The 12,950-nt window shown below is 38.3% G+C and overlaps 2 protein-coding genes across 3 annotated transcripts in view; one reads left to right on the top strand and one right to left on the bottom strand.

The window, feature by feature from the left end:
* LOC126856988 (pro-corazonin) overlaps positions 1-12,950 on the bottom strand; it is a 37,739-nt gene that overhangs the window by 18,851 nt on the left and 5,938 nt on the right. The gene's annotated exons all lie outside the window — the stretch shown is intronic.
* On the top strand, positions 546-9,910 carry LOC126857176 (cilia- and flagella-associated protein 58-like). The gene is made up of 12 exons (XM_050606369.1): positions 546-578; positions 1,291-1,410; positions 1,761-1,889; positions 2,009-2,241; positions 3,369-3,645; positions 3,989-4,221; positions 4,328-4,739; positions 6,271-6,541; positions 7,591-7,850; positions 8,511-8,765; positions 9,023-9,247; positions 9,520-9,910. Exons 1-12 carry the CDS (start codon positions 546-548, stop codon positions 9,793-9,795), a joined length of 2,724 nt encoding a protein of 907 aa, XP_050462326.1. The 3' UTR covers positions 9,796-9,910.

Here is a 12,950-nt window from a genome sequence, read left to right as displayed (position 1 = left end):
AAGTTACGTGTCCGATCTCCCCGTAAAAAATCTTTTTTTTTTTTTTTTACTTTATCTTCGTTACGTCTATATAAAAAAGCGTGCCTCAAATTTATCGAAACAATTCTAAATCTGACAATTTAGTTTATGCGTGTGCGTGTTGAGAGACTATTATAAAATTATATTATCTTGCAATTCTTGGAAAACTACGTTTTAATACACTGTAAAAGGCTTTAATATGCTATCGATTGCTTCAATATGGTGAGAGTTGTCATAGTGACTAGTCAACACAATCCGAAATCACGGTACCAATAGAGATTTACCAGAAACATTCCATCACCCGTTACGTTATCATCGACACACTGATACATGTAATTATTTAAAATATTGCGATAATCAGTTGATTTAAAAAAATCGACAGTCTTCCAATCAATTAAAGTGGAAATTTTGAGAAATTAATAAAACAATATTTTTCTTGCCGACAAATATAAAATTTATCGAATAAAAAGTATAAGATTTATCTGTATTAATTTATCGACAAGTTGTAATCTCATCGATACATCATGATGGACATGGAGATGAATGCGGACTTGGAGGGTGTAAGTAAATATTTATATATGTATTCCAAACACACACATATATATATGTATTTTATACAGAAAAGTGGTACTTAATCTCCTTATTATTAATTTATTAATTGTTTAGTTCTTTATACTATATTTAAATTTCTATATTTCCTTAAAATATCGCATCTTATATACGTGTTATCGATTACGTACCAATCGATTGTGCTTGCCAACTAGTTGCCGTAAAAGTTGCCTTTCATTTTTTTAGACAATGTGTTATTTTGTGATGTGTATAATGTATAATAAATAATAATTTCTAAAACGTACCATCTCTCTAATACGGCAAATACCTGTCGATATTAACGATAAAATGGAGAGAATAAGGCTGACAAAACGTTCAACTTCGGAACCGTGCGACGATGTTATTAAAATAGAATTAATTAACATAACTATGACCTAACCGCGCGACTTGGAGCGGTAAGCATTGCGGAAAACTTTCCAAGTTTGTTTCGAAACTTGGCACGTCTGACAGGATAGAAATCGTTTCGAACTGGCGTGAAATCTTACTGCTCGAGAGCTCTCGAATTTACATTAAATGTAGTCTTTCTTATAAAAGATCGCGCAATTTATTATACTTTCGCTCGAATCGAGCTGATGCCCATCTTGATTGTAATTAATATCGAGCCGTCTATACGTCAGAGTGGCGCGGATAGGTAATGATCGAGAGCACTCACGTTGAAATATCCCCGTCACGGCAACGAAACGATGCTGCTTTCAGGATGACGGAAGCGAAAGCAGTCAAGCGTTCTCGGAGAGGAGCTCGGCGAGCAGCACGTTTTGTAATCTGGAGAAAGATTACGCGAGGGTAAGAGTCTTTGTCTTTTTTTTTTGCGGATGTCGGCATCGGAGAGAATTTTTCCGCCTCAGACACAAAGTTCCTCGAGGAAATTTCTTTGCGCGGTACTTTCGCTATTTAAATGTTCATTGAATTTCACGTTACATAATGTTTGTCGATCGAATTTTTCCCCCCCCCACGAAATTATCACGAAAATTTAATAGGAGTTACATCACTCGAAAGATTCCATTTCGCGATATTAAATTCAATTTAGCTCAAGAGCGAATATAGTACAATTATAATTGCGTACAAACTGCGAATTCCCGGTAATTAGCGTACAATTAGCATTTCTAGAATTAAAGAGCGCTTTATCTGCGTAGATAACGAATGAGATGAAGGCTAACGAGGCGCTGGCGCCCTTTGAGGCCGAGTACGTGAGGCTCTACGAGTCTTTATACAAAGCGCACAGAAATGAAAAGGAGCTGTCGGAGCAGTGCCTCTCGCTCAAGGTAAATTCGAGTCGTATCTAATTTCGGAGCAAACGAATCGCAATTCTAATTTCCTTTAATTTCCCCTCTTCGTCTCTTTGTTTTTGCCAAAACCTCGCGCGACGCACTCGCTTCTCCAGAACGAGATCGGCGAAATCAAGTCTGAGATTTTCGAGCTGAGGAGGACGGTGGAAGAGCAAGAGGACGAGATAGTCGGATTAAAAGAGGTAGTCGTTAACACGACAAAGCTGGCCGACGCGGCGCACGCACGCGAGCAAAACGCTCAGGAGGTGATCGAAAATTTGCGACTCAATATCGAGAAATTGGGCCTGGAGATCGAGCAGAAGAACAAGCAACTGGCAGCCGAGAAGGAGTGAGTCTATTTGTACGGGAAGGAGGAATTCGCTTGCATCGTATTCCCTGAGATGGAAAACCGCGATGTGAAAAATAACGCAGTTTGGGTCTAAATTGCCGGACGCTTTCGCAGTAAAGCGGTCTTTTATTTTCTCTTCTCTTTCTCCCTTTTTCCTTTTATTTATTTATTTATTTTTTTTTCTTTTTTTTTTTGTACCAAATGGTCCGATTAATCCGGCCTGTCGGGATCGATGCATGCGCCCTGTATAAGAAAGGAAGGAGAGAGATAGTGAGAGGCGTAAAAATGTACATAAATGTACGCCGGCCAAATAAAATTCCAGAAGCACCAATGCGGACGCGTTACACTGTTAGATTAAAACGGAAATTCAATTATCGGAGATGGGGAGTTTCTCTCTTGGATGAAACCGTTTTGCGGTCGAGAGAAGCCGTGATGTGTACGTCCGGAATATTCAACGCTCGGCACGTTGCAGCGCGTTGATTCTTGGTCAGCTTTAACGTCGACTGTAAGCTTACATCGACCTTTACATTAAGCTGAGCTTTATGTACAGCTTACAAGCAGCGAGATATCAACAACTCGACCGCGAGTTTGCTGGCTTCGGAAAGTGACAGTAAATTTCGTAACTCGTTAGAATAAATTTGCTTTAGCAGTTATTCGATATTTCAACACTTTCTTCACACTGTTTCTCGTAAAAGGATTTTAAGTCTCTTCAATTTGCGATTTTTAAGTACGAAGAAAATAAGAATTGATATTTTTCACGACTTTTTACATTTACATCAAATCAAGAATATTACAAAGATAGATGCGGAAGATTAACGAATCAATCAAGCTAAGTACTCGCGAAATGTCCATTGAGTAGTACAACAATTAATATAATCTTCGTGTAATTTCGAAGATGAGAATTTTTCAATCGTGTTCAATTTACGTGAAGTGCCCCCGTGAATATTTAACGTAAAGGTGAATGAAAAAAAAAAAAAAGAAAAGAAAAGAAAAGAGGGACTTGCGTCGCGTCTTGAAAACGTACGAGCTTGCGGCAAATTCACGCTCGCAATAAACTCGGTTGCCGTTGTTGCTGCAAGAATAATATATACGGATTGGTCTCGTTAAGAGTTTCGCGAAAATTGCAGCATCACCATTAGCAAGCAGAAGGAAAACCTGCTGAAGGAGAGGGATAGACTCGTGGGCGAGATAGAGACTATGAAGCAGCGCATAAAGAATATGTCCGCTTACACGGAGGACCTCGAGAAAAGAAACAGCGAGCTCGATCAACGCATGAGCGAGATGCAGGAGACACTCGGCATGCAGCTGAACGAGATCTCACGTGAGAAGAGGATTCGGGAGAGAGCGGAGACGGAGACGCGGCAGCTTGAAGAAGAGATTGCAGTGAAAAAAAACGAACTCGAGGTGAAATATTAGCGAGAAAGATATAATTTAGATTTTAAATTAAAATATAATTATTAATTATAATTTATTATAATTAGGTTGAATATAAAATCTCCAGATGTATATAAATTGTTTAGCATCCCTCTTCTCTAATAATGTTAAATTTTGATGTCATTCAAGAGATTGTAGTCATTTAGAATCATTAGTAGAATCAAATTATTTCGAAGATTCGGTAAAAAATGAATATTTATTGTCTTGGAAATGGTATTAAAAATTATTTACGTGTCAACTTCACTATTTATTCTATTAATTTGAAAATCGTAATTATTATTATGGAGATGCTAAGAAACGGATTATATTGCAGATCGCGAATGCGTCTATCGAGGCCAGCACGAGCAACATAGCGAGGCTAGAGAATCTGGTGAAGGAGCTAAAGTCGACGGGCGAGAAGATGCAAAAGGAGATTAGCAAGCTCATGTTGAAGAAGATGAATCTGCAAACGGATCTCGATAACGCGAATGTCGAAATGGAAAAGCTGGAGAAGGAAATCGCCGATAAAGACAAGGAATTGAGAAACGTCAGGCAGGAGCTCAACAGGTAATGGACTGTAATTAGCGTGAGAATATTAGTAAATGATCCTCCGAAGGATATAAATTCTCTTTACGCGATCGAATCGTTGCGACGTTTACGAGGAATGCTTTAGAGCGAAAGAGAGCAGCGCCAAGTACATGCACGAAAAGAATTTGACGAGCAAGCGACTGCTAAAGATCGAGACCGAGCGTACCAGGCGGGAGAACGAGCTGAAGCAGGCCTTGATCGACATCCAGAATATGGAGCACGACGCGCAGATCTGTCGCAAGGAGCAGTTGGACGACAAGCAACGCATCGAGGTTCTGCTGCGGGAGAAGAACATGCTCTCCCGTAGCAGGGAAACCGCCCAGGAGCGAATCAAGCGATTGAATCACGAGCTAGTGCTGTGCGGGCACGCCAAGACAAAGGTCGAGCACGAGCTAGATACGCTGACGCAGAGTATCGACGACGTGAGGAAGCAGATGGAGATGGTGGAGAAGGAGCGGGATAAGTACAGTCAGGCGATACAGGGATTCAAGCAGCAGGTGAGGAGGATATATTAAAGGGTATATTATAGGTTTTTCGCGCGAGAGGCGCCGAAGATAATAGCATATCCGTGAAAAAGAAGCAGAGAAAATCGTCGTTAATCCCAAAAATCGTATAATAAAAGCACCGACGGAGAGAAAATCCTGCAAATTACGAAAAAGAGATTATATTTATTCTCTGCTTGCAAATATTATACTATCGTTGTCAAAATTATTGTGGTAAAATCGTGTAGTAAATGCAGACATATGTCTTTTCTCTCTCTCTCTCTCTCTCTCCTTTTTATTTCATTTTTATTGTATGATTTTTCCCTATCTCTTTACTTTATGCATGTTTTTACTTTTCTTCCTACGTATATTCTTCTTTTCATTTACGCATATTCTCAATATTTTCTTTTTCCTCTTTTCCCTCTCTTTTTCTTTTTCTTTTTATTTTATGTCATATTTTACCATAATGTCACATTTTTCCTTTTTCGCTTTACCTTGTATTATAAAATTGCAAAGTGAATATTCTTTTTCATTTTTCTCATAAGACTGAGCTCGCTCTCGACTTTAACAAATTATTAATCACATCGGTTGTAATTTGTTCAAGATTATTAGTTAATTAGAACGGTAATTGAGCAGATAATTAGCAATGCGAAGTCTATTCTCCGCGTAGGAACTGCCAGATACAAAGTAAATAGCCTCCGATGTTTTTAGTAACGACCAATTAAAGCGGCAATGAGTAGTACTGGCAATTAACTGTTATTTTTCTCTGTTAGTTTACTAGAGCATGCAAACACGTGTCGAAGAACATAAACATCAAAAAACCATTCGTCATTTCGAGCGTAAAACGAGCCGGTGTTTACTCTTTGCACTGCACTGCTTTTCATTTAACCGAAAACTTTGGATTTTTTTAAAATCAAATTTAATTTCTCTGATAAAGCCGCGGTGCAGAAATTTTTTCGCCAGTTGAAGAGAAGAATTACACAGTCGCGACGCGAACATAAATCCTGAAGATAACCATGTAATTTACTAGATTAGGTTTGATTCTCTTATCAAGAGAGAATTTCACGGCACCGAGAACTTGGGAGAAAAGCTTTTTCCAACAGTTACCAGGCTGAAAAAAAAATTCTCTATTCGAGGAAACGTAGAATGATCTCGAGATGCGAAATGTAAATTTTCTAACGGACCATTAGAAGCAAGTAAAAAACTGCTTGTTCTACAATCATTTTCATTTCGTAACGAATAGTTTAGTAGCTAGTTTTCCTAGTGATTCGCGTGGGATATCGTCAATTATAAATATTTGTTCGAGCGGACATCGAAGACTAAGATAACACATTGTGATATTGTTCGCTGAAACACATGATAATATCTTCGAAACTTTTCGCTATACGTGCGTAAAAACACTTTACGTCCAAGCAATCGATAAAAGTTTAAAATTTATCTGGAATGTACTTCTTTCCCATTTTCTCGGCGTCTGCAACTGATCGATCGCGTACGACAAGCCAGAAAATGATACAAACAACGCATTTAATTCACGACGCGTTGGCAGATAGAGGGTCACGTAAGCGAGGCCAAGCTGAAACAGGCGGAGATCTTCGATTATAAGAAGCGTCTGGCGGAGGTTGAGACAAGGTACCGTCAGCAACAGAGCTTATTCGAGGCCGTTCGTGTGGAGCGGAATCTGTACAGTAAGAATCTTGTCGAAGCGCAGGAGGAGACACGGGATTTGAAAAGCAAGCTGAAGATTACGAGCCAGCAGATCGAGCAATTGAGGGAGGACATTGCGACAAAGGAGGCCAGCCTTATCAAGGAGGAATTCCGTAAGCCGTATTTCCGACCTAACGTCTAATTGTTAGACTCGCTGTCGCTTTCAGCCGGCTTCCAATTTCAACTATCAATCTCGTTTTTTTTTTTTTTCTTTTTTTCCCTTGCATGCGTCAAGTTTACGAATTGATTAAACTCGCTTTTCATCACATTTTTTTTTTTTTTTTATTTCCGTACCGTGATTTTTATTTCTCGCGTACCTTGTAACATTTATATTAATCTGTACACATATTTGTGTATTTAATTTCACATTTTAGCTACTAATTTTCCGCGTGCATTAAATTTATGAATTAATTAAAGTCATTCTTTGTCACATTTTTTGTTTAAATTCCTCTACCGTGATTTTTTGTGTCTCTATTTATATTAATAAAATCTATATCTACGTACGTATATATATATATTTTCATATCTGCGTTAGTTTATTTTTATTTGTGTATTATAACATTTTATTCTTGATTCTTTGTTACGCGGATAAATAAATAACGCAGTGCATAGAGTAAATATAGACGCATTGCGTTTTCACGTCTACGTAGCTTTAGTTTCATTCGTGGATTTATATACATTTTCCAAACATTTTATGCTTAAATCCATCGTTCATCACAATTTAGTTATCGACTCGATTGTCAGTCTGCCAAACGTTGAATTGTGTAAATTAATAAATAACGAACTATGCGCGGAACACAATGGCAAAACGCGGAGAGACGTATTCCGATATGCATGTCACGTCCAAACCTTGTTTAGTGACGAACATACCGAAAGAGAGACACGTTTCGGTATGCACGGTGACGTTGCAATTGTTACAATTCGTTCTCATTTTTATTGTTTTTATTTGCGCGTTCTTCGCGACGTTCAAATCCATTCGAGATTTTGACGCGAAAAAAAAAAAAAAAAGAAAAAAAAAATGTAAAAGAGACGATACGCGACTCGACCGGAGAGAAACCGAACAAAATTCGCGATGAACCTGCCACGAGGGATTTATCGCCGGAGAGGGAAAAAATAACACGGAAGGGTCGAAAGCGATTTCAGAAAAGTGTTTGTCTTGCAGTGCTGGGGAGGGTCGAGAAGGAGAAGGAAGATCTCAAGGTCGATCTGCGAGCCTCCCGCGTCGAGGTGTCCGGTTTGCGTCGAGAAATCGAGGAAATGAAGCGCGAGGAAAAGCGCCTCAGGCAAGCCATACGACAGGCGGATATGGACATTGGACGGCAGAAGAAGGACATTGACAACATTTTGAACGAGCGTGATATACTCGGCACGCAATTGGTCCGCAGGAACGACGAGCTCAGCCTGCAGTACAGCAGGATAAAGGTTCGCTCTTTCTCTTTCTCCCCTTCTCTCTCGCGTGCACCCTAGTTCGAGATTTACGTAATTCAACGGGTAAAGCTAAAATTCAATATTTGATTAATTGGTGCGGTACCGGAGCAACTCTGAAACTTTATGTTTGCGTATAACAAATGAAAAAAAAAAAAATATCACGGACACGGATTGTGGGAATGCCGAGAGCGAAAAACGGAATCGAGCTAAACAAAACTCGCGAAACTTTTTGCCGCATCCTGGAAAGAAAGCTTTTATTCTTCGTTGCAAAACGGTAGTCTGAAAAGTCCATTCATTTCGGCCTTCTTGAATGGAGGATCCCGATTCTTTTCCGAGATGTACACGTATATATGTATAGGGTAGGTCAGAAAAGAGTACAATTGAAAAAAAAGATGATTTCTCGTGCAAAAGTGTGAGTTGAAAAATGTAGAACAGAACTTTTCCGAATACAAGACATCTTTTTCGAAAAAATTAATCACACATTTATGCTCTTTTAAATTTAAATAATCTTTAAAAATCTTGCATTATCGAATTGATCTCGACAGATGCTATTAAAATGTATATAAAAATTACAATATTTTCCTTGTGGAAAAATAAAATTTATATTCTTTAACACACACACATTTCAACCGTCCCATCTTTTACGTAACGCAGATTCTAAATAGAACGTTGCAACGCGGCGAGGTGCACTACAATCAACGATTGGATGATATTAGATTACTCAAGTTCGAAGTGAGGAAGCTCCGAACTGAGAAAACGCTGCTTAACAAAAGCATTGCCAACATCAGTGACTTGCGGCAGGAAGCTTTTCATCTGAATCGTGACCTAGCGAGGGAAAGGCTTAAAGTCACAGCCCTCGAGGAAGAAATTCAGACTCCGTTGAATATACATAGATGGAGGAAACTCAAGGTAAGATATATTTTCTCTCTTGTAAAATTTCCAGAAATTCGTCCACTCGACTGTTCTTTCAATATCAAGAAATAATATTAGAGATCTTTGTCAATTATATTATTTCTTTTTTATTTAAATATTATATATACAAGAGTCAAGGCGCAAGCAATTTTTAGTCCGCTGTAGATTTTAGTCTGAAATATTAAAAAATTTTCATTTTTAAATCATTTAATTATTTTACACAGTAAATAATTGCGCTCTTTTCTCCATGATAGGGCACAGATCTTACGAGTTTCGAAATGGTCAAGAAGGTGCACCTTCTGCAGAGGCGTATTTTAAAAATGTCTACTAATATAATAAATAAAGAGAGAAAACTAAGAGATACCGAGAAGTTATATATGAATCTCCGCGATATTATGACAAAGCAGTCAGATCCGCAGGCAACAGCGGACCTGAGTAAAGTCCAACATGCCTTACGTAAAAGAGAAGAGAAACTCAAAGTGAGAAATAGAATTTTATAATGTATAAAAAAAAAAATCTCTTCAGAGTTTTATTGTTTGCACTGTTGTAATCATTATTCTTTCTATTCAATTGCTTGAGTCAAAGAAATCTAATACTTTCAATTTACAGTAATATCGCGCGGGGGTTATGCTAATGAAAGGCTCATAGAATTTTTAATATTGTAGACGTCGTCGTTATTAACGTACAATGCAATTAATTAACAAACCGCGACATTTTTGAGGAACTCACAAAAGTTTGTTTCTCGTCGCAGTGTCTTGTCGCCGAGTTAAATGTGTACGAAGCGCAGCTAGGAGACTACAAGGGCGATATGGAGAGAATGGGTAACGAGATGTGCGAGTTAAAAAAGAAGTATTATGCGCAAAAGAAGAAGCTCGAAAAAATTCAAGAGGCGGGCCCGAAATCCACCGACGCACCCATTCTTCCAAACGTTCCGGTTTCTGGTAGGAAATTCTGCGGGGGCGGCTTCAATATGACAACACCCGCATCGAGAAATTGTTACGCTCTGGATTCCTCGGCGAGCAGATAAGACAAAAGACAACAAAGATCAAATCGGGTAACGTTATCACAAATACTTTTATAATTCTATTTTTCTGTGTACGGTGTGTGTATTATTAAATTATTATATTCATCTCATGAGATAATACCCGCGTGAGAGAAATAAAAATAAATTTGATATCTAATAATTTTTCTATCAATCATATTTTATATTTTTAACGCGCAATTTGATACAATAAATGCCGATATTAATCAATATTGATATTAAAAACATTGCCAATTCGAGAGAGAAAGAGAGAAAACACTCGAGCTAAAAACGCTACAATATTGCTGTTTTTTTTTTGTTTTTTTTTTGCTAATTGTAAGTAAAAAGATTTTCGCAGGCAATTTGAAAATCTTGCAAATTAGATTAGTTCGCCGGATTCCGATCGCGCAAAATTACTGAGAAATTTTTCTTTTCCTCTCTCTCTTTCTCCCTCTTTTCATTCAGCATTTATTTACCGACTGCAAAATAGCGGGAAGCCATTCGTTGTCACGGATAACGAGTAGGGATGTTGCGAACGTGCCGGTATCCTCTCCAAGCAAATTCCTCATCGCGGGGAATCCCATAAACGCCCGATGCGCGAATCCCCAGCGCGATTTATGGTGCAAAATTTTTCGCGAATTCAAGATACGCTGCGTCTTTCAAAAGGTGCAGTGTACTTTTTTTTTCTTTTTACTCAAACTATGCGACCGTCCTACGTGCTCGGAATACGCGAGACCGATATAATTCCACTGGATGCTGGCGCTTGGCGAAGCGGAGACTGCGAATTATTGAGACCCGCGAGAAGTTTTTCGACGAGCGCTTTTAAGAACACCCGAGAGAATTATCCCGAGAGCTTCATTCCGACAGTAATGTCTCAGCTGCGGAATGAACTCTTTCACCGAACTCGTAAAATCCTGATCGCTGACAGCGTACATCTGATCGATAAAAGTACGATTTTATTCTCATCTACACAACGATATTCGAAATGCGCGATTCGCTTTGTATTTGTGAAGTAATGATTGTTAAAAATAATAATAATAATGTAAAAATAAGATCGTGAAAGGTAAATTAAAAAGAGAGAGGTTCGATGAAAAAAACGAATATACAAGAAACTGGTTCGATCGTTCATGAAAATTTGAAACAATGACATGTCGATTAATTTTTAGTATTCGTTTCTTAAAAATCGCTCGCGCGAAGCAAAAATTCGAGGTGAAATTTCGTGGTAATCTATTTTTCTATTTTTATTTGAAAGTTATATTTGTAACTTTTTAAGGGATTAATGCCATTCATTTCGAGCAACTTGCATAAACGTGGTACGTAAAACAATACAACCATCTGAATCGGAAAATACGTTATTACTCGTTCAACCGTTAATTGGCTTATACATATGCATACGTGCGAGCTTTAACTCGAGTTACCAACGAATTCCTACGTCCTACATAGACGCTGATATTGGTAATACGTTTACTGGCTGACCATACAGCCGGAAGAGTGCGTTTATTAGCTTCGGATAAGTCGATATTAGCCCGGAAACAATTTGCGTATTCAACAAATAAAGAGACATAATCGCGCATTAGACGGATCTATAATTCAGAATGATATTTTATTTATAATTTTATCCGTCCTATAAATAAAACATTTGAAGAAATGAAATGCACACGTATTCAGAATATATATGAAAATATAATTAGAATATGTGACGCATAAAATTATAATTGTCTTTGTCGCGATTTATATCACCTGTAATTTTTATATATAGATGGATACATAGATGACTCAAATCGGGGTATTTAGATATTCATCCAACGCTCATTTGGCAGATGCCTCTTTTTTTATTGTATAATGTATCATCGGTGGAAGAGTATAATCTCGATTTACGCACGTGCACACAATGTGTTTCACTGCAAAATTTCGTTGTAAAATATTTCCGGGAATTCCGATTCGAACATTTAGCATATTCGAACTCGCTCTGACATTTGGCTTGAAATTCTACAATTACCGAAAGAGATTTTTCTCGTGATATTGCCATTCGGTCACTCTGGTATTTCCGCGCAGATGTGCGTATGTACGAGAGATCAATTCGGGAAAACAACGTGCTCGAATACCACCAGAGTGCGAGTTGGCAATTTGGGTTCGTTGCCGACAAATAACGGAATTCGGAAATTTCGCGGCCCGCGATTTGTTATCGTCAGCTCGAAAATTCGCTTGGTCCCGACAAAACGCTCTCTCTCTCTCTCTCTCTCTCCCTCTCTTTCTCTAATAATTTAATTCATTACTATTCCAAGTTGGCTATTCCAAGTAACCGAGCAAAATTTCTATTTATTCGGCGGCCATTATTGAGAATTGATTACTGCTTTCTCGTTTTTTTCCCTTGTAACACTTTTAATCCCAATAAATTTTTTAATAGTTTCTCTTTTCAAAGTAAACTCAACTTTAAAAATAGAAAAAAAAAAAACTTATAAATTTCATAATTAAATAATGTTTAATAGAATAAAATTAAAACTCCAAAATTGCTCGATCATATTTTCAAAGCGCTAAGTAAAGTGGCTATCTAATAGGGTACCTTTTAATTTAGTACACGCGGCCCGGATGATTATACTTTGATGAAGAAAGTTCGTTTTATTTCGCTAATTAATTAAGTCGCTGTACCTTGCGGAGACTCTGCTCCTCTCGCCGAAAACTTACATCTTCTCAAAATTCAATCCGTAAAGTCGAAAGTCGCCGGCGCGGCGGAAACGACGCTGTCAAAGAGACGTCAAAGTTCGCCGTCTCTCAAACAATTTCCAAGAGGCGAACAATTTTCCGTTCCAAATTGCGGATTATGGCGTATCCCGTAAATTATGTAAGTCGACAGGTCGGAAGATAAACTCGATCTCCCGACGGCGTCTTCAATTAAAGGCATCAACTTCTTAGCAGTTTTACGCAAAGCTCCCATCTCATTTCCTGCCACTCGTGCTAGGCGTCGATACGCGATACATTACTCGTTTAGCGCAAACTATCGAAATATCCCCGGAAGAATATTCCCGGAGGGATTAAAATAATTCACGAACTCAAATATTCGAGCTACAAAGACGGACGTCGGTGATGTTGTCGAGAAGCTTACGTGCTCGCGTGCCCCGCATTCCGACTCGTAAAGTACCTTAAGGCGGAATTGCACAAAG

This window comes from Cataglyphis hispanica, chromosome 20 (assembly GCF_021464435.1).
Source record: "Cataglyphis hispanica isolate Lineage 1 chromosome 20, ULB_Chis1_1.0, whole genome shotgun sequence".
Classification (NCBI taxonomy): domain Eukaryota; kingdom Metazoa; phylum Arthropoda; class Insecta; order Hymenoptera; family Formicidae; genus Cataglyphis; species Cataglyphis hispanica.
This window is presented reverse-complemented; position numbering and strand designations above follow the sequence as displayed.

Bases quoted from the DNA above. Each gene is read 5' to 3' on its own strand.
- LOC126857176 (XM_050606369.1), top strand. From the start codon at position 546: ATGGACATGGAGATGAATGCGGACTTGGAGGGT. The intron at 2,242-3,368 runs GTGAGTCTATTT...CGAAAATTGCAG, and splicing joins CAACTGGCAGCCGAGAAGGA to CATCACCATTAGCAAGCAGA. The intron at 8,766-9,022 runs GTAAGATATATT...TCTCCATGATAG, and splicing joins ATAGATGGAGGAAACTCAAG to GGCACAGATCTTACGAGTTT.